Genomic DNA, 19,739 nt, shown 5'->3' on the forward strand with positions numbered 1-19,739 from the left:
ACACACACTCTGAATGGATCCATCAGATGCCTGGGCAGAGCACCTTAACAGGTCCTCTGCCCTTGCAGATTCAGGGTGGCAATGATCTACTGTTTTACCAGAAAGTGATCGGACCATGGGAAATGACAGCTGTCAGGGTCTTCCATTTCCAGATGGCGTCTCATTTGCTATAAAATAAAAACCAGTTCAGGAGTGTGCCCACATACATGGATAACAGTCCCAACCACCTACGAAAGCTCAACAAGATCTCAGCAGTGCAAACCAGGAATGGGCGTTCACCCACTGCCGTTATCTGTTCTGTGCAGACCAGAACAGGTGTGCAGCAGCCTGAGGCCGTAATCCCCTCAGTCCCAGCAATTCCACCCAACTTCACCTCATCATTTCAATACAACGTAACCCTTCCCAGCCTTCTCTCCAGCACCCCAGCTTGTCCCACAGCTCCCACCACGCAGCAATCAGTGCTGAGATACCTCCACAGACCCCTGGGCTGGCACCTGATAGCTGGGGTGGCAGGGGGGAGGGGGAACTGGCTCCAAAAAGGGGGGACCCCTACTAGCAGAGGCCCCTCTTCTCCGTAACTGTCTCCCCAGCACTCTTGCCATAACATCCTCTACCCATCTCACTTGCAAAAGAGTACGTGACGCTGGCTCCTTACCCTCCACCCTAGAGTCCTGTTGTGAGACTAGGCTGAAGGTGCCATAGCCTAAAGATGAAGCCAGCACCTAAGTGGGAGAGGACAAAAGCCAGGAATCTTGTCTAAAAGACCCATCTCCCAATTCTACTCTATGCGGATGATGCCGTTCTTCTCTCTTTGTCTCCTATAGGCATGAAGCGGGCACTAAGAACCCTGGCACCCTACCGTAATGAGGAACAATTAATAATCAATTATGATAAATCTAAAGTTTTAGTTTTTTTCAACAAAAGACAAAGGCATAAGTAGACAACTGATTCCCATGAATTAGAGCAAGTTAAATGTTCTAAATACCAGGGCATAGTATTTCAGGCCTCTAGGAAATTAACAGCCCAGGTAAATTATGCCACTTCTACTGCTCAAGAGAGTTCACAAGCAGTAAGAAATTTTTACAGGCAACAGGGGGCAAATTACATCCCAGCAGCAATTAAACTGCTTATGGCTAAAACAGTTGCCCAACTATTACATGGGATACAACTTGGCCCATACACAAACCTAAGGGCTTATGAAACCATTCAATTGAATTTCCTTGGGACTGTGTTCGGTGCCCCAAAATGCACCCCTACTGCAGACTTGGGGCTTGAAGCTAACGTGCCAAGTATTAAAGCTCAGGCCTGGACCAGAATTCTAATCTCGAATCATGTTTGACCCTACAGGCATGATGCCTCTGCAGACAGACAGCTACTAACCTCATCGGTACCGTACCTGTACAGAAGAGCTTTGCAGTCTTGGCCTCTATCCTGAATATTTAGGCCGATTAACCCTGGAGAAGGCCAAACCAACCGTAAAAGAATTAGGGACACTGATCAACAAAATGATATCACCAGTGCTCCTGAATTATATCACCAAATAGTAGATAGCTGCAAACTCTCTACTGCAGGTATCTATACACCTTAACCTTAAGCAAATACAGATGGGCCTTTCTGAGAGCCCACTTTGATGCCCTCCCTTCAGCATTGCTGGCAGGAAGATTTCATGGGACTCCTTATTTACAGAGATGTTGCCCTTGTGGATCCAGGGAGGTAGAAACTCTTGCCCATGTCCTTGTATGGCTTTGATCTCCCCAATCATTTCTAAATTTGAGGGTCAACTGATAGATTTTATGTTTATTTTTTTTAAGGGATGCTTACTCTACACTCGCACACCAGGTAGCCAAATATTTTTATCAAGTTATACAATTGCGCAAAACTTTTAATTAGGTATGTTGTTTCACTGTTTTATTGTTTTCCTTTTTTCATGATAATGAGTTGTTGGACTAAACTATTTTTCTTCTTCTATTCTGAAGGCTGGTCAAAGACTGTAATAAAGATATTTGATTTGATTTGTCTAAAAGATCCCTTTGGGGAAGTAGATAGGAAGGAAGCAAGTCGTTAAGGAAACAAAGGAAGAACCGTCACCTGAACCAGACAAAGGAAGTTGGGCCGGAGCACATGGAGCGCGGGGAAAAAACCCCAATCCCAGCCATCAAGGAAGCAAGAACTTTTAAAAAGGGGCCCTGAAGCCCACCCACTCCTTGGGTCCTGTGGGATGCAGACTCGGCGGCTCCCATCCCTAGCCTCTAGCTAGCGCCTGGCAGCCCAGCTGAGAAAGATGTGGGATGAGTGTGTGTGCGTGCGTGCAAGAAGAGCAAATGTACATTCTACCCAGCGAAGTTCTGCAGCAGCTTTAAATTCACTGGGTCTCCCTTGTATTCCAAAGAACCAGATGTGCCTCGGTGTTTGGCTGAAAGTGATCTGGTGTGTCCCCCGTTATTTCCCGGCTGCTGACCAGGGCTGTGTGTCTTGTCTGCTCTGGCCACACCTATCCAGAAAGGCCAGACAGAAAGCAAGGGGGGGCTGACGAGATCCACGTGCCTCAACAGGCTGTGGGGGCATGTGAGCGAGTGACCATGAGACTGGGAGTGCCTGTAACACTGTCCTCCCACCCCTTCCTCAGTCCAGTTCATCCCTTAAAACCCACATATCCTGCTGGCACTGACCGCATGCCCGTAATCCCCTCAGTCCCAGCAATTCCACCCAACTTCACCTCATCATTTCAATACAACGTAACCCTTCCCAGCCTTCTCTCCAGCACCCCAGCTTGTCCCACAGCTCCCACCACGCAGCAATCAGTGCTGAGATACCTCCACAGACCCCTGGGCTGGCATTCCAGCAGGGAAGCTTCTTCCCTGCTCACTGGCTCTCTCTGGATCTGACTCTCTGCTTTACAAGCTGTCTGTCATCTGTCAATTCCACTCATTCCATAACAGTGCCGCTTTCTGTTCCTGGCTCCGCAAGCGCAAGCGACAGCTCTCCATGCCAGCCACTGTTCTTCCTCTGATGCTCACCCAGCAGTTAACCACATCTAACTGCTCCCACCAGCTTTCCTCCGTGTTCTGCAACTGGCAACCTGAATTGGCTCTTCCGTGCTCCTGCAGCTGATTGGTCCAAAAAGGCAGGCACCACGCTGTCCCTCTGTGGCTCTCCCACAACTGATCTAGAAGTCACAAGCAATGAAGCTCACCACTTTCCGTTTCCTGAGAGCAGTGACAATGGCAGTCGGAGTAGCAGTCCAGCGCCAACCTCCTGCTGGGGCAGTCGGTATGAGCTGTAGCTCCCCCCCCGTCCTCCCTGCTTATATGCCACCCATCCACACTAAATACTGTCCATCACCATCCAACAATCCCCAAACCTCTCAAAGCTTTTCTGCGCACCTAGTTCTATCACTTGCGCAGCCTCACACAAGTGGCCCTGCAAAAACATCCAGGCATACGAAACAAACGCAACTTTCCATCAGCAGAATCACTAACAACTATGTCTGAAGCCATCTTAAACTAAGCTATCTGAAGCTTAACACATGTCTGAACTAGCTGAACCTCCTTAACAGCAAGTTACCCCCACGGGATCCCTCCACAGGCAGCAGGACAGAAGAACGGATCAGCACCCTCAGAGGAAACACAGCCATTCCTACAGCCTGGTCCCAAACTGCACATTGCTTTATGGGTCGCAGCCAGCTCTTTAAACCAGAAATGGCCTTACAGAAGTGAAGCTGCTGTTTCAAGGGAGACATGTGCTCCCCGTAACAACAATTCAATCAACAATCCCAGTGGCTCAGCTTTAGGTTCCAAATGCTTTCATACAGAGCCCCATATAAACACGCTACAATAATCCAAACAGGATATAATTAAGGCCTGGGTCACTGTAGTCAAATCTGGCATCTTCACTGGATGCACTAACACTGGCTGCGAAAATGGATTCTGGCCGTTCCCCAACCTTGGGCATTCAGATTCTGGGAAGTCACGCAAACTAAATTTTTAGGGGCAATGTAACCCATCCAATGTTATTTAATCGCCTATTATCTGATCGAACTTGCAACCAACCAGGAGCACTTCTATCTTGTTTGAACTGAGCTTCAGTTTTGTTTGACTGAACGCCAGATGCTAACGTGCCATTAAACAACCTCTTTCAACTGCAACAGAAAGGAAGGCCAGAGCTGGGCTTTATCAGGATACTGGTTTTCCAGCCTCATCATGCTAGGCAACCATTCCCAGCAGCTTCATTTTAAATAACAAGAGGGCACAAGATGAAGCTCTGGGGTATATTATGGTCACAACTTGTTTTTTTAATCTGTTCAATCATGTCCGATTCTGAGAATGCCTGGACAAGTCCCTGCAGATTTCTCGGCAAGGTTTTTTGGGAGTGGTTGGCCATTGTCTCCTTCCTGGGGCTGAGGGAGAGGGACTGGCCCACGGTCCCCCAGCCGGCTTTGTGCCCAAGGCGGGACTGGAACTCAGGGTCTGCCGGTTTCTAGCCCGGTGCCTTCGCCACTGCACTAGACTGGCTCTTGGTCAAGAGGTATACAACATGCTTTGAGATGAAAAGTTCTGCACGCAGCTAGCCACAGCATGTAACATAAGCCATCCAAAACAAGGGGACCCAGCCTGGCCAACGCTGTCCTAGTTCCCACCACTGATCATCCTCCCAGATGAATACAGCCAGGCCTGGAACCAGATTAGATGAGGTAAGTTATCTGAATCCATTTCAAACACTTGAAGCTGGGAAGTCACCACTAGCCCTCTTTTGTCCAAAACTGGAACGACTGGTCAGAAATTATTCAGTAAGACGAACCTGTTTGTTTTTTAAAATGCCAGCAATACTTCTTGCAAGCCGCAATGGGATTCATCTAATGCCCGCCCTGGCCGCTTCAGCAAGGCGGAGCAAATCTCACCTCTCCAAGAAATCCATACCGCTGAAAGCCATTGTCCCGAGCCAGGACACTGTAACTCATGTCTCTTTTCCCAGTCTAGCACTGCAGCAAGGACATCTCCCAAGGGAAAATCCTGCAATGCAGTCCCCTTGCACGGCCTCTAGAGCAGCCTTCAGGAGCTGGATGATGGAAAAGCAGAGCAAGGATACCCAGCCGTACTAAATGGGCTAACGGAGCCTTGCGTGACGATCCCAGCAGCAATTGGTCCAATGTGAGTGCCAGGGAGAGCGGGGAATGACAGAAGTGGCTGAGAAGGGAGGGGAACGACTGCTAAGATGGCGTGGAAAAAATCCCCACTGCCCTGGTAATACTGCCTCCAGGACACAGACGCTTCTGGAGCCACGTATTAGACGAACCGTCAAGCATATCATAGCCACAGACTGCTCAAAAGCTGAAAGCTGCGCTGCAACACCCAGAGTGCTTGGGGACTTGCACCTAGCAGCGGGACATTCTGGCGCCGAGGCTGCCCAGCAGGTGGGCCAGGTCCAATGGCCGTGGGGTGAGCAGCTATGCCCAGTAGCCTCCACCTGATCCGTGCTCTTTCCCAGCTCTCGCCACACCTGAGAACTCTTCCTACCTTCAATGTGTCTCCTCACTGTCCACACGGCATTAGGATTACCGGGCAACTCCGAGACCGCCATTTCAGATACCTAGGAAGGCACAAAACGGTAGCTTACATGTGGAAGATTTATGAAAATGAAGTGGCCTCAGAGAGTCATAGCAAACATAACAGAACTGAGGCGTATGCATGCCCTTCTCCCTTCCTATACACCAAAATCCCAGACGGGAAAAATTTAAAAAAAGAAAAAAACTTGAAAAAAATCTGGTGTTCTTTGGTGCAGGGGGAAGATGCATTTTTGTTCACAAGAGAAAGGCTTCAGCTGTTCTGCTCCCGTACGGGAATAGTGACACAAGGCCCTTGGGAGCTTCGATCTGACCAGCAGCAAGTCCCCCTGATCCCAGGCAGAGAACTCTCACAGTCATCCCAACCCGCTGCCCCCCCGGACATGCCAGGGACTCCGTGCAGGAGCCAGTATGTCCTTGTGGCCAAACTCCGTTCACCAGAAGCACGTCTCCCAGAGACTCGCAGCCTAGAACAAGTCTGAGTCCCTGCCTAGCACGTAAGAGAAACATAAATCAAAGAGATGGAGGAAACAGACATGGTGTGCTGGTCAATCAGCACAAACTGAAACAAAGAATTGTTCTCAACTTGGAGTTCAAGCTTTCAGAGGGGAAGCTTGGAGTTCTGGAGCTTCTTACCTCGAGTCCGTGTCTCAGTACTCTCAGAGAAGACCGGGGGCCCCTTCCACATGCCACATACAGCTGAGGGGTATCTTCATTTGCAAGGTCAGCAATCTGCACAGAAATCCAAAGACTGGTAAGAAGAGATCAAAGCACCCTCTGAAGTCAGCTTCTGCTTCTCTACCAAAGTAGCCACACAAAGTTTGCCTCCATCTGACATGACTGGAGTACAGAACTGACCTAAAACTGGAGAATTAGCAGTAGAACAAGCAACGAAATCCAGGAAGTCTCCTCAAACGAGGAAGAACATGGTGTCATGAGTGCCGTTGAGCTGAAGACATCAGCACAACGGCACACATGACAATAACGAGGAAGCAGAGGAAGGGGCTCAAGATAAGCATAGCACGCACAACAACAGCCACAGACCCCGGCCGGAGGAAACAGCCATCAGAACACAAAGGAGAAACAAGGAAAGACAAAGGCTAGGCGGATCGCGAGGCACACCCAAGCCGTTAGCACAAGCGCAACGGAGATCGCCCAGCTGACAGCAATCACCGGCTGAATGAGGAAACCGGTGATGGGCGATCCCGGGGCACCCGCTGGGGCCCCGCAACCCTTCACCTACCGGCAAGACAGCATGCAGGACAAAGGGGGGATGACGTGACCCAGGGTGAGGGGGCGCTGACCGGCGCGGGGTATTTAAACCCCGCACCGGCGCGCTCCCCTCACTCTCAGCTTTTTTCGCAACTGACACTCCGTACGAAATAAACCGGAACCTGCTCTCATATGAACCAGCGCCTGTGTTTTACTCTGCGGTAGGCAGTGCACGACATGGGGGATGTTGTGATGCTGCAAGAGAACCTCATCCTTACTCCCCAGTCAGGCACTAGTCAGGGGAACTGCCTTAGTCCACCTCACTGCACTAGACAGGACAAACTGACAACTGTTCGGCATACTGCAGTCTTACCTTCTCAGCACTACCAGTTTGGGACTTGATTCGATTCTGGCTGAGCTGAAGCTGAAGCTGAGGACTGGGGATCTAGATATCCAAAATGAAAGAACCGAAGTCTCCGAACCCTTTACCCTGAACAAACTGGGGTGCTACCTACGAGGGCAGCTACTGGTAGATAACGGTCTCCCAGACGGTATGAAAGCCGAACCTGCTTTTACTCAGACTTGGAAGTAGAAATCTGCCTCATGTGTGCTATCAGAACGTCTGGTGGACAACCAACACCTCCCATTGACGCCAACTCTGATTGCCGCTGTCACCAGGAATCCATTACACTTCTTCTGGGTGACCACTCCACTCTTCAGAAACCTCTGAGGAGGTTGCAAAATTTCTATCGATAGTTGTTGATAGAAGCCCTCTGGCCACACTTTAATGTTATTAATTGGTGGCTGCTGTTTTAGGATTTTTTTCCCCACAACTTCTAAAATTCCTTTTTATAGTTACTGCATTGCTGGCCCTTTTCTTGTACTTGGTCTTGGACTGTAAATAAATTTTGATTGATCAATGTATTATTTGTGAGGTATGTGACATTCATTTAAAATTTAGTGTTTTGTAAAAGAACTTGTTGAAAGTAATCAGTTTTATCTGCAAAATAAAAAGTCTATTCATTGCAAAAATTCACTGGGAATAAAATGAAAGGAAGCATTTAAACCAAATTCCTTAATGGTCATATTACTACAATTTCTCTGAAACTAGTGATTCCTTTTTAAAAAAGAAAACGCACGTTTCAGTTGTAACAGGGAAGTTTTCAGTTTCAGTTATATAGAAGGAGTTGGGTCCTTGTATGATAAACTCTGATGACGAAACGTAAGTTCTACACAGCTTATGGTCCTCTCTGAATCCTAGCAAAAAGGGCTGGCTTGCCAGGAGCAGGCAGGCAGAAATGTATCAAAGAAAGGGTCATTCGTCTTGAACACGTATTAACATTTGATCCCCTGAACAAGGAACAGAGCAGCAGAGCAGGGAGGGAACTTCCTCGGTGGGAAAGCAGCATGCCGGCTGGCCTGCCCTGCGCTTCTGGCCCTGAGCTGGAGCTGGAGCCCACTCTGTACCCCCCGCAAAAGCATCGCAACTTGCCACACCCTGTGGCAAAGGAAGAGGCACAGGGAAGAGTAACGTACCTGACAGGACAGAATCGGAGACAGGCTGTCCAGCTCATCCACCAACACCAGGTTTTTGAGAGGCCGGGGCTGGAAAAAGAACGTGTCCCCCTCCTCCAGCGGCATTGCGGAGGAGAACTCGGGCTCATCGTCATCATCTCCGAGGTGGGCAATCTGGTAGAGGTAGCTGCAAGCAGGAGAGGGAAGCTGCTTAGGAGGGGCCCGCAGAGCCCCTCCTTATGCCAAGCAACAAGAGGTGCTCCAAGTCAGGGGAGATTCAGGGCTCAGGCGCCGCCCTTCTCGGCAGTGCCCGTCTGTAACTGGGAATAGATGGGTCTGGATGGCAGCCAAAAGCATTTCTATGCACAACTCTTGCTTTGAAAGGGAAACTGGGGATTTTACTTACTGGTTTCCAAACTCAGAAGCCACAAAGAGAAAGCCTGTTTTCAGCACACACATGGCTGCAGCCACAGGAACCGTGTCAAAATACTTCAGTCGAATTTCTGTGACCTGAAGCCAAAACAAAGGCATTTCTGCATGAGAGAATACTGGTGGTTTTAGGTCTCTCTTTCTTCCAAATTAAATGTGGTCAGACTTACCATGTCCTCATCAGTCTCCAAGGTGATTTTGAAAATATCACCCTGCTCTGTTTGAGCTAAGAAAAAAAACATTGACTTGGTCTTGTGTGTAGCAGAACAGACAAAGATCATGCCTCTCTCAGGGTCATCCAAGTCATTCTGTCAAAAAGAAGACAAGTCAGTTGCTGAAGAACAAAGGCTGGCCTAGTGCAACCAAAGCCACCTGTTTAATAGCAGCAAGTAACGTTTGTCTGCATTTCTGTTCCAAGTCCCTCAAAAACAAGAAGAGCACTGGCCAGGAACCAAATGGAGGAAAAAGGGCTATGAACTGTCCTTGATGAAGGGGAGCACTGGACCTTACAGATAGTCTTCAGATGTCCCAAAATACGCAACCCCCCCCAGCTCCCCAAAGGCACGCAGCGGCGCTCTTGGATCAGCTCTCTTCCTCATCCTCCAGCTGGGTAGCTCCATGAACAGCCCTGTATGTTCTCTCCCCCCAAGCCCTGTCCTCAGTATTTCCCTACCATTGCCTCAAAATGCCGTTCCTCTTTCCCCATTCATCTCCGAAGACTTCCTTTTTCTCCCGTGGTCTTCAGTTACCAAGTCTGGTTGGCTCTTCCTTGTTAATTTTACCCCGTCTTTTGGGGCACTCACTCCATTCCAACTGATGGGGAGCATTTTGAGAAAGACATCTTTGCAGGCTCGGCTTATCCACACCTAGAAAGCCTCTCCGGCTTTTGTCCTACAAGTTCACCTCCTGCTACTGCTTTGTCTCCCACCCTGATTCATACCAGTTCCCTTCCTTTTAAAGTCTTTCAGCAAATCCTCCAGTTTAGCCTCCTGGAAGCACTTTTGCTGCACCATCCTTCAACTTCCTCTTCCCCAGCACTCCCCTTCCCCCACTAATAAGGCAATCCCCACATAGTCAAAATACATTATCAGCTCATACCTGGGCACTCTAGAACAACTTATAATAAAGGAGCAAGGGCATTTAAAAGGTCAAACAGCAAGAATAGCAGCAAAAACAAAGCCCTTTAACTGAAAACTCTAGACTTGAAAACTACAGCCCAGATGTTTTGCAAAACCACAGCCTTATTTACTTGCATGCCAGAAAGGTAATTAATATGGTTTTGATGGTGGGGCAGGGGAGAGCCTGCAAAGTTCATCATTATGAAGAGATCTGAGGAATCTCTCCCCCTCAACTGAGACCCACTCTTAAGATATGCAAGCTTGGTAAAGACTAAGAGGGCAGAGGTGCATTATGCATGTCATCAGGGCCGATTCTCTATTGTTTTCCTTGTTTGGGGAGAAATCTGGGGCTTTTGTTTTTTAAAAAACAATTGTGACTATTTCAGGGGTTGGATTATAGCCCTTATGTTTTTCCTACCTATTTTCTACCATTCTTCTTTTCCTCTAAGGACTGCAGAAATGGGGTCTAGGAGTACATTCAGGTGATTTTTAGATTCTTAGGAAATGTTATTTTTCCAGAACTGTAAAGGTTGCAAGATGCTTACCCTTCTCCTGGGAATTGGACATCGAATATCTGGTTGGTCACCGAAGTTTTTGTAGGTAATGTAGTTTTCAGAGCAAATCAACACCCCACTGGGACCATCAGAGCCTCCGGGAACTACAGAACATGGCCATGTTAAAGAACAAGAGGACTAAGTTCATATTTTTTTCTTTATGTAAAGAGGGAAGGAGAAAACTCTTCCTTCTGACAGCACTACTTAAATCCTGCAAAAGGATTCAGTGCCAAACTTCCATAGGGCTACCCCTGTTGCTTCAGGTGTCCACTGGCCCCGCAACCAGGTTGTCACCTATCACTGCAAGCAGTGCGTGGTAAGGACTGGGGTACCAGAAACACAAATCGCAGCAAGGAAATGCACAGGCCAAAAGGAGGCAGAGAGGTATGGCACTCAAAAAAGAGCTTCTGGAGCAGCTTATCAACTTCTCAGACTTTAGACTCCTTAAGGTTTCCGAACGGAAGACGGATAGCACCCAGTCTGTTTGCTGGAGGATGAAATGACGCTACTAAGATTCTAGCAAATATTCTGTGGCGTGCACAAAAAGTAGACAAACTCTCCTCCAGGTTTATCTGTAGACTACTACTAAAACTCTCACTGGGTTTGTACCCTCAGCTTAGCCCAAATGGTGCATTACACCACAACAATTTTTGAATCACGGTACCTAAAATCCGCTAACTTAAAGAATGCCTAAGAAATCCAGGGCCCGTGACTCCTTGGAATTGAAATTTCCACGATGTTCAGACCAGCTTTATTCGCAAAGTTGCAGCATCCCCGCGGTCACGTGATTGTGATTTCCGACCCCCCTGCCAGCTTCCCACAAGCAAAGTCGGTGGGGAAGCCGGCAGGAAGTCGGAAGTCGCTCCCGCTCCCACTGCTTTTTTGCCCACCCGTGGTCATTCTGTTTCTCTGTTTAGGTAAGGGACTACTGACTTATTCTGGAAGTTTGTTTGCCACTACAGTTATTTTTCTATTTATGATATACACTCTTCTTAGATGATCACAGGATCGTCCAGCATTGGGGTGAAAAAAAAAATACAGTCAGCCTAAAATTCAGTGTTCATTCAGTGTCACATCAGACTGCACTACCTTTCTCTCAAAGGTAGGTCCCAGGGTTGTCTAGTGAATTCTACATATAAATGCTTTTTTCCTACAAGGACTGAAAAAGAGGGTACCTGTTATAAGAAAATTGCCATGTTCTTCCAACGGTTCGCTGTATTTCCTGACCACGTGATTCAAACCTAAGTCTAATTCATAAAACGTCAAAGTCTGCTGGGTGTTTGCTGCAGCTTCACCCGTGGGGTCATTGTCAGCTTCCTAAGGAAAACAGTACCATTTATGTAACATGTGAGATCAGTAACACTTTCTGAGAAGATATTTTATGCTTTTTAAAAATATAACGTGATGAGGAAACTTCTAGCAGAAGGCACATTCAGAATCTTTTACAATCGACTGTAAGAATTGACATAACTCAAACAGACTACAGCATCTGTGCTGCAAAACTCAGTAACATACTGTACATCCCTGAAGGTGCAACTTCCACAAAAGCCGCTGTAGAGCGCAGCCATTCAGAGGTTGATTCAATGTGTCTAGAACAAGCATCCCCAGGAAAGCAGCCATCCATTTACAGTGCCACGTAAGACCACGAGGGCTAAAAAGACGGGTCAGGACAGAGGCTCATCTAGCCCAGTGTTGCGCTGCACAAGGCGGAACTGCAGAGCGGGGCTCCACTTCTGCCGCTCTCCAGGAACTGGCATTTTGGTGCTGCCTGCTGCCTCTGACTCAAGAGGTAGGAGGCCGCAATTAACAGCAGCAGCTATGCTGAAAATCCTTCCTTAACAGTTCTAGCAAAGACTCGTGCACCCCAGGCTGGCGTTTTCATTAAGCTGTCCACTCTCATTCCAACAGCTGCCGCCGCCGCCACCAAAACAGGTGGGGCAGAGGGACTGGGGCTTTAGAGGTTCTCCTCGAAGGTCACCACTGCCGCCACCCCACCCTGCAATCCTATACCCAGCAATTCAAAGCTGGATACATTTGCCTGCCAGCTTCGCAAGAAAGACAGCGCTAACAAATGAACACGCTATGAGCTCCTCTACCACATTTGTTCCTTGCCCTGAAGAATACTCCTGTTGCACACCCAGGACGGCAGCAGTTTCACAACTACAAGCTGACCACCACCACTAACAATCTCAACAAGCTGACTTAACACAGATCTAGTCATTTTACTGCAATAAGGAGACAATAAAACAGGTGGCAGTTGACACAGAATGGAGCAAGCAAACCACTCCCTATTTAACCTATTAATCATAAACGACTGTTGCATTTTAACAACGTCAAGAGGATAAATGAGGAATCTTTGGAGAGAGATACTACCTCGTAATCCATCTCCAGGCAAGCAAACATGGGGTTTTCAAACCCAACATCGACTCCAACCACGTGATAAACCAAGGTGTTGGCCTTGTGGGCTTCTAATGGGGAAGAGATGGTGAGCCGAGCCGCAGCGTCTCTGTTCAGAATGTACACGAGCTTCTGCTTCTCGATGGCACCTGCAGGTGAAGGGAGGAAGGGCTGAAAAGAAGAGTGGGCGCCCCAGAGGTTCAGCAGCAAAGCTGCCTAGACCTCGCACGGCTCAGCCGCCTCTCAGGCCCCAGCCGCCGTTCCCCATCCGCAGCTGAACAGCCGGGGCTCGTCGCCCCCTTCGCATTTGTTCTCCTTGCCCTCCCAATATGGTCAGAGACTCCTGTTTTAAATTAATCATAGTTTAGCTGCCATTCAAATCTTATCCAGTAAATATATGGTTTAAAGCTGGCCTGTTTCAATAACCCACAGATTTACGAGAGACATGTATAGGAAGCAACGACAGAGAGCCAGTGTGGTCTCGTGGTTAAAGCTCCAGGCTAGAAACCAGGAGAATGCGGGTTCTAGTCCCGCCTTGGGCCTGAAAGCCGACTGGGTGACATCCGGTTGATCCAAAAAAAAGCGGACACTGCACATGCGGGAAAAACACTAGGAAGGAAAAAAAGTTATAGGAAGTAATGCTAATCCAGCCCCGAAAGAAAAGTTCACATCAGAGGAAGAGGAGTGTGCGTTATCCCCAAGGCTAAACTTATTTGTGCCCTGCCAAGAGACCAAGCGAGGCACAGCGGCTGCTGTTACGCTCGAGCGGTGTAACGGGCAGAAGAAGCAACTCCGAGGACAGGAGGAAGAGCCGCAACGGTCAGATAAAGGACCTCTGAGCCTGGGCTGGCAAGCGTCTCAGGCAAGACCGTCCCTAGTTCTCACAAAGATAGAGGGAGGGGGGAAGAGCGTTCAGACTTGCAAGATTCTGTTCCTGTAACCTTAAAATAAAAATAGCATTAGCATTCATGACTTCCGTTTCCTTGTCTGGCCTACCTCGAACAGCTGACATCCAACTTTTAAGTCTGAATGCGCTCCCTCTCTTGATCGTCGTGAGAACTAGGGAGAGTCTTGTCTGAGACACTAACTCAGACTGACGTTCTGCCCCAGACACAGATTTCTTTTACCTGACTGTTGTCTTGGTAGTGGCTATTCCTCCTGTTCCTCAAGCTTGTTTCTTCTGCCCATTACGAGTCAGTATGGCTGAAAATAGCAAGCTGACTTTCCACTAAGAGGGGCTTAAGGGGCCAACACCAAAGTATCTAAAAATTTCAGCACCTCTCTAGGGCCCCAGGTGGGATGCCGAGGGTGAGCAGTGTGCAGCCAAAAATGTGGCTTTTCATGAAAATTCTGAACCACAAAGTTTCCCTGTGTACGTGATTATTCAGCACATTCAACTCAGTATCTAGTCTGCATAAGTAGTTGGGCTATATTATCTGATGTGGCCCGAGGCTACTTCATAAAGTCTTAACAGTACACTCAAAGAAACCTGATGTGTAGAGAAAAATTTTTTTGCTGAAATGTTGGAAACAACATTGGGCAACAGGCAATGAAAAATGTGCAACAGTAATATACTTTTAGCTTTTAATTTTTCTAGAACAATCCCCTGAAAAGGAAATCATTCAGCTCTGAAACTGCCAAACTTGCATCAAGTGAAAGGTTTTCCAGCTCATGAGCTGCCTATCCCTATAGGAAGCCATGATTGTTTCAACAACATAACATATGTAACTCCTCAAGGCTACAGTAACCATATAAGTCCTACATAAACACGACATAGAAAAAGCAGTATTCCAGCAGTTTCCACCTGAAGAATGAAACTGTGAATTTCATAGAATCAAACGGTTGGAAGGGAACTTGGAGATCTTCCAGCCCAACCTCCTGCCCAGGGCAGGAATCCTTAGACCATCCCAGACAAATGGCTGTCCACCTTTTGTTTGAATTGGCAGTGATGGAGCCTTCTATGATTCCAGGAGGTAGGCTGTTCACAGTCAGGAAATTCCTCCTTACTATGAGTTTGGCTCTCTCCCTGTAAAGCTTCCACCTGCTGGTTCTTGTCCTGCCCTTGGGCACTAAAGAGAATAAATCCACACGCTCTTCCCCATGATAAGGACTCAAAGACTATGGTTTTGTGCTGGTTGTCAGCAGAGGGTAAGGTGACATTAGTAGCTAGATGACGTTCAGTCGTTCATCTCTGTCCCCAAGCAGAGGCAGAGGTCTTGCCCTGCTGTCTGGAAGCTGCGGGGGTATGGATCGGGGTGTTAGCTCAACCTTGGCAAGTCTGAGTGGCTGTGGACTCAGACTTGCCCAGAGTCCCTCCTTGTGGGGGAGATGGGCGGTGATAAATCTGATAAATAATAAATGGATTTTAGCCCCCTCCCCATCCAGTGATGTTTCCTCTTTCGTGCTGAATGGGGTTGCACTATAACAAACAGAATTGGTGCACAATTTGGAGATCTTCCTGGACTCACAGCTCCTGCTTCATGTTGTGCACCAATTGTGTCCTTTCCTGGGGCAGAAGGCCCTGCTTATGGCCACTCACACTGAACTACTGCAATGCACTCTATATGGGGCTGCCCTTGAAGAGCATCCAGAAGCTGCAGCTGGTCCAGCGTGCAGTGGAAAGGGCAATTATGGGTGTCTCTTAGTTTACCCATGTGACGCCTTTGCTACACAAGCTGTGTGGGCTCCCAGCAGGCTTCTAGGTCCAACTTGGGAAGCGTGACTGTTCTGTCACACTCCTTTACTGAGGTCAGATTGGACCCAATCCTGCTGGCCTTCTGAATCACCTTGACACCTGGTTGTTTGGCCCAGGCACAGGGTTCATGAAGTTAGGAAAGCCCAGGTAGCTTGATATTATTTTATATTGCTTTTACTCTCAGATTTTTTTTATTATACGTTTTAATGGCTTTGTGTTATGATTTCTACTTAAACACTGTTTGCTGCCCAAAGTTGCTGTGGTTAGAGGCGCAGCCATCTAAATCAATTGTATCAATCAATTAGATCTCCCCTTAGCCTTCCCTTCTTTAAGCTAAACACACCCAGTTCTTTTAATCCTGCTTCATAATATCTAACTGCAAAGCCCTCACCCTCTTTGTCGCTCTTCTCGGCCCTCTTTCCAGTTCCTCAGCATCCTTCTTGTATTGAAGCAACTAAAACTGGACACAGTACTCCAGGTGCGGCCCAACCAGTGCAGCCTGGAGCAGAACTATCACTTTGCACAATCTCAACATTATACCTCTGTTGATAAGACCAAGATAACATTGGCTAGTTTGGAGCTGCAATTCTTAATCTATGATCTACTAGGACACTAAGATTTTTCTCCCAAGTACTACAGCCAAGCCAGGTACTGCCTATTAGTGCTTGCTCATCTGATTTCTCCCATCTAAGTGGAGAATTCTACATCTCTCACAACTGAACTTCGTTTTGTTGGAAAAGGCCCAGCATTCAAGTCTAAAAAGGCCTTTGAATGTTGAGCCTGTCTTCTGAGATGCTATCAATCTCCACCCAGCTTTGTGTCATCGGCACATCTGCTGAGCATCTCTTCTATCCCCTCATCTAAGTCATTTATAGAAATGCTGAAGAGAATCCTAGGCCCAGAACAGAACCCTGATCCCCGCTGGATACCTCTCCCCCCTTTCTTTCAAGCCAGGGTTCCTTCACAGACTAAACCTATTTTCTTTTTGTCACCAAGCTGTGTTTAAAGGCCAACAAGCAATTATAACAAGTACCTGATCAGACATGGATCCAAGCATCTCCATAGTTTATTTCAGAGAAGAGACATGAATTCCTAATCATCATTTCAGGTCAAACTGTCTGCCTTCCAACTGGCTCCACAGAAAATGCCCTTGGGAGCATTCGCATTAGAGTCAAAGTTGTGACTTTGTATTGTATAAGTTAGCTGCTTCTTGATCCTGTGTTCAGTTATTTGGGGAAGTATGTCTATGAAATCCATTGAATTCTGACTGGCTGCACCCACCATGCCCCTCCCCCCAAATTTTATGATGGCACCTTTGATAGTTTTTCAAAACACCAAGCAAGTCCCATAAGCCAAAAACGTTAAAATTTCTGATTAAAACACTTATTGGCCATTTTCACATAATACAAAGCTGATGTCATGAGTAAGGATGGCAAGCAGAGGGCTCCCATCCAGGCTGTAAAGCGCATACGTAGCACTGAGGAATTGGTCAGCCATTCAAAGAGACACAGATCGGGACCGCCTTAACCTTTAGGGTTTATATGTCTGGGTTTTTCCCACGCTTCTTCAGTTTGTTAGGATTCCTGTTACGTACTAGCAATAAACATTAGAGACCAGTTCCTTATCTCAGCGTGTTTCCTGGCTGTTAGGACAGCTGTTGTTGGTTGAACTATGCTTTACAGAATAAAGCACAACTAGTTGAGACCACACAACATGCTAAACCATAAGCCAACGTTACAAACCACACTGGTTGGTTTCACACAGCACACAGTCAAATCATCACCCAAAGTAAGAGCAATTAAAACCTTTTAACACAGACATGGACACCAGACACCAATGATCCACTAGACATCATCCAACATTTGCATTCAGAGTAATTATCCCATTCGTTTCTTTAACCGTTCTACCCAACTGCCATTCAGTGTTCCAACTTACTGATCATGACAGCCCGTCCTTTAGGATCCACAGCTAAATACTGTCCTGGAACAATTCTGCGACAACCGCTCTTGCCAAAAGTTTCCTGATGAATTTTCTCAAATACATTTTTGGAGGGCTGGTATTCCAGGATAACAATACGACCTGAATCACTGCCCACCACAATGTAGTCCTTGGTCCCACCAGTTAATCTGAAGGCCATGAGGGAGCGGATAATGCCAAAAACTTCTACTGTCAACAAGGTATGAACCTTTCCAGTGTTTGGATCAGGACGAAGCAATTCCAAGATTTTCCCTCGGGAAACAACAATTTCTTGCTGTTTAGTACCTGCAAAACAAACAATTATCAGCAACTAAAGAGGATTAAAGCTCTTAGCCTCCCCACCAACTTCCACCCTATATGGTGGCAGTAAGAGCAGCAAAGCGTAAGGTTTTTTTTACTTGTGTCCACAGACTCCCACCCAACAACCCCATTCAGTTACCCAGACCCTCCTTAGCAGATAAAGTTGCTGACATCCACTCTGGGCTGGGCACCAGTTGGACAAAACCCAGTGTGTAAGTGAGGCTGGATCCTCTATGTTATGTGGAAATCTTTTGAGCTTATTACACTCACGAAAGAGGACAAGATTCTCTGTGGGATGAGTTCTATCACTTGAATCATGATCTCCCTGGCTCCTATTCACACTTTTATTTATTTTCAAGATTTATAAGGCTGCCCAACTCAAACAATGTGAGGGTGGCGTACAGCTTAAAAGAAACAAACAAATCAAAAAAGAAAAACCCAACTTCTGTCTTCCTTTTTGGGGAAGGTTGTAGCAACTTGATTTCAGAGATCCTAGAAGGAAACAGATTATTTGGATTCCTGACACTCAGAATTCAGACCAGTCATAAGAAAGAAATGGTTGGTCACCCGGATGGATGACCTTCGCTGGAACTCTGACAGGAAGTACTGTTCTTCAGTAGCTCCACTCTACCTGGGTGAACAGTTTCAATCTATAATGTGGGTGGGCAGAGCCCTGGGGGTCATGGTTGCTCCAATGTGTGGTACCGCAGGGCTCCCCTGCATTCTCCCATGTTACTTAACATCTAAACAAAGGCACCGGGTGAGGTTATCCACCAGTTCAGGGTGAAACACCATCAGTACACAGATGATACTCAGCTGTACAATGCCACCCTGGGCCAAGAGTTTGGAGGCTGTCAGGGGCAAAATAAACTCAGATTAAATCTTTCCAAGACCAAGTTACAGAACCTTGATAGGTATCTGAGAGCATCAGTTCCAACAGTCAGCCAGGATGGAACTATGCTCTTCATGAAGCAGTTGGTTACTGATCTGGGGGCCCTCCTGGAATCACAACTGCAGGTTCCCCTTGCTTCAGGCTAGGGTTAATTCCTCCAAAACCTCGCCTAACCTCACATATTTTGTAACCCAACTGCATAAACTTCTTTCGCACAAAGTGAATTCTTGGATGAAAATGATCAATCGCCTAATAAATTTCCATAAAGCAAGGAAAACCAGTACTGCTTAAACAGCAGGTAGGGGCTGTGGCTCTTCCCCCTCTTTGCCCAATTTCATTTGGTGCACCAGTTGCAAGCCTACATGGAGTAGGATGTTTCAGCAGTGGTAATGCATGCCTTAATCACCCCCAGCTAAGTTACCGCAACACTCACTACTTGGAGCAGCTTTTGGAGATGACCTGGAAGCTGCAACTGGTCCAGACTGTAGTGGTGAAACTACTGGTGGGTCAATCCCACTGCTGGAGGTTAACACCTCTTCTAAAATTGCCGCACTGGATACCAAAAGGCTTCCAGAGGCAACTCAAAATGCTGGCATAGCACCAAGATACATTGGGCATTGCCCTGCCACGTCTGAATCTGCCCATCTACTAAGAACATCTTGAGAAGGCCTACTAAGACCCTTCCTCCACAAGAGATTAGGAGAACATGAGCCAGATAACAGAGCCTTTTCTGTCGTGGCCCCCAAACTTTGGAATTCTCTAACCAAGGAGCTCTGTGCAACCACCTCCCTCATGGCATTTGAAAAGCCACCAATTTCACCCAGCTTTTAATTCTAGTTGATTACTAATGACACCTTCTTAGCGGAGATTGTCAGAGTTCATGTTGTCATGTTATACCTGTTTTATGTTTTCAATCTTTTGAATCCATCCACCCATCCTTCAGACCTTGCATATAGCCTTGTGATTGGAATGTTTACCTGAAAAGTTACCATGGATGGCATAGCTGATGCCAGTGGCCCGCTGAAGAGTTAAGTTGTACAGGAACATGGTGCCAGTTGATATCACTTCCTTTCAGCCCACCAGCTAGAGA

At 47.2% G+C, this 19,739-nt stretch overlaps 1 protein-coding gene and 1 non-coding gene across 2 annotated transcripts in view; both read right to left on the reverse strand.

The window, feature by feature from the left end:
* The window catches only part of SF3B3 (splicing factor 3b subunit 3), a 48,826-nt gene that overhangs the window by 28,464 nt on the left and 623 nt on the right, over positions 1-19,739 (reverse strand). The window contains exons 2-11 of the mRNA XM_063313006.1: positions 19,627-19,732; positions 17,416-17,742; positions 12,762-12,934; positions 11,564-11,705; positions 10,380-10,492; positions 8,887-9,024; positions 8,694-8,797; positions 8,309-8,474; positions 6,197-6,292; positions 5,514-5,586 (exon numbers count right to left, since the gene is read on the reverse strand). Coding sequence (XP_063169076.1) covers positions 5,514-5,586; positions 6,197-6,292; positions 8,309-8,474; positions 8,694-8,797; positions 8,887-9,024; positions 10,380-10,492; positions 11,564-11,705; positions 12,762-12,934; positions 17,416-17,742; positions 19,627-19,696 — 1,402 coding nt within the window. The 5' untranslated portion in view covers positions 19,697-19,732. The remainder of the gene's footprint in view (positions 1-5,513; positions 5,587-6,196; positions 6,293-8,308; positions 8,475-8,693; positions 8,798-8,886; positions 9,025-10,379; positions 10,493-11,563; positions 11,706-12,761; positions 12,935-17,415; positions 17,743-19,626; positions 19,733-19,739) is intronic.
* On the reverse strand, positions 16,510-16,592 carry LOC134504201 (small nucleolar RNA SNORD111). Its single transcript, XR_010068636.1, has one exon. It is a non-coding gene; the product is annotated as a small nucleolar RNA SNORD111 (small nucleolar RNA).

This window comes from Candoia aspera, chromosome 11 (assembly GCF_035149785.1).
Source record: "Candoia aspera isolate rCanAsp1 chromosome 11, rCanAsp1.hap2, whole genome shotgun sequence".
Taxonomy (NCBI): Eukaryota; Metazoa; Chordata; class Lepidosauria; order Squamata; family Boidae; genus Candoia; species Candoia aspera.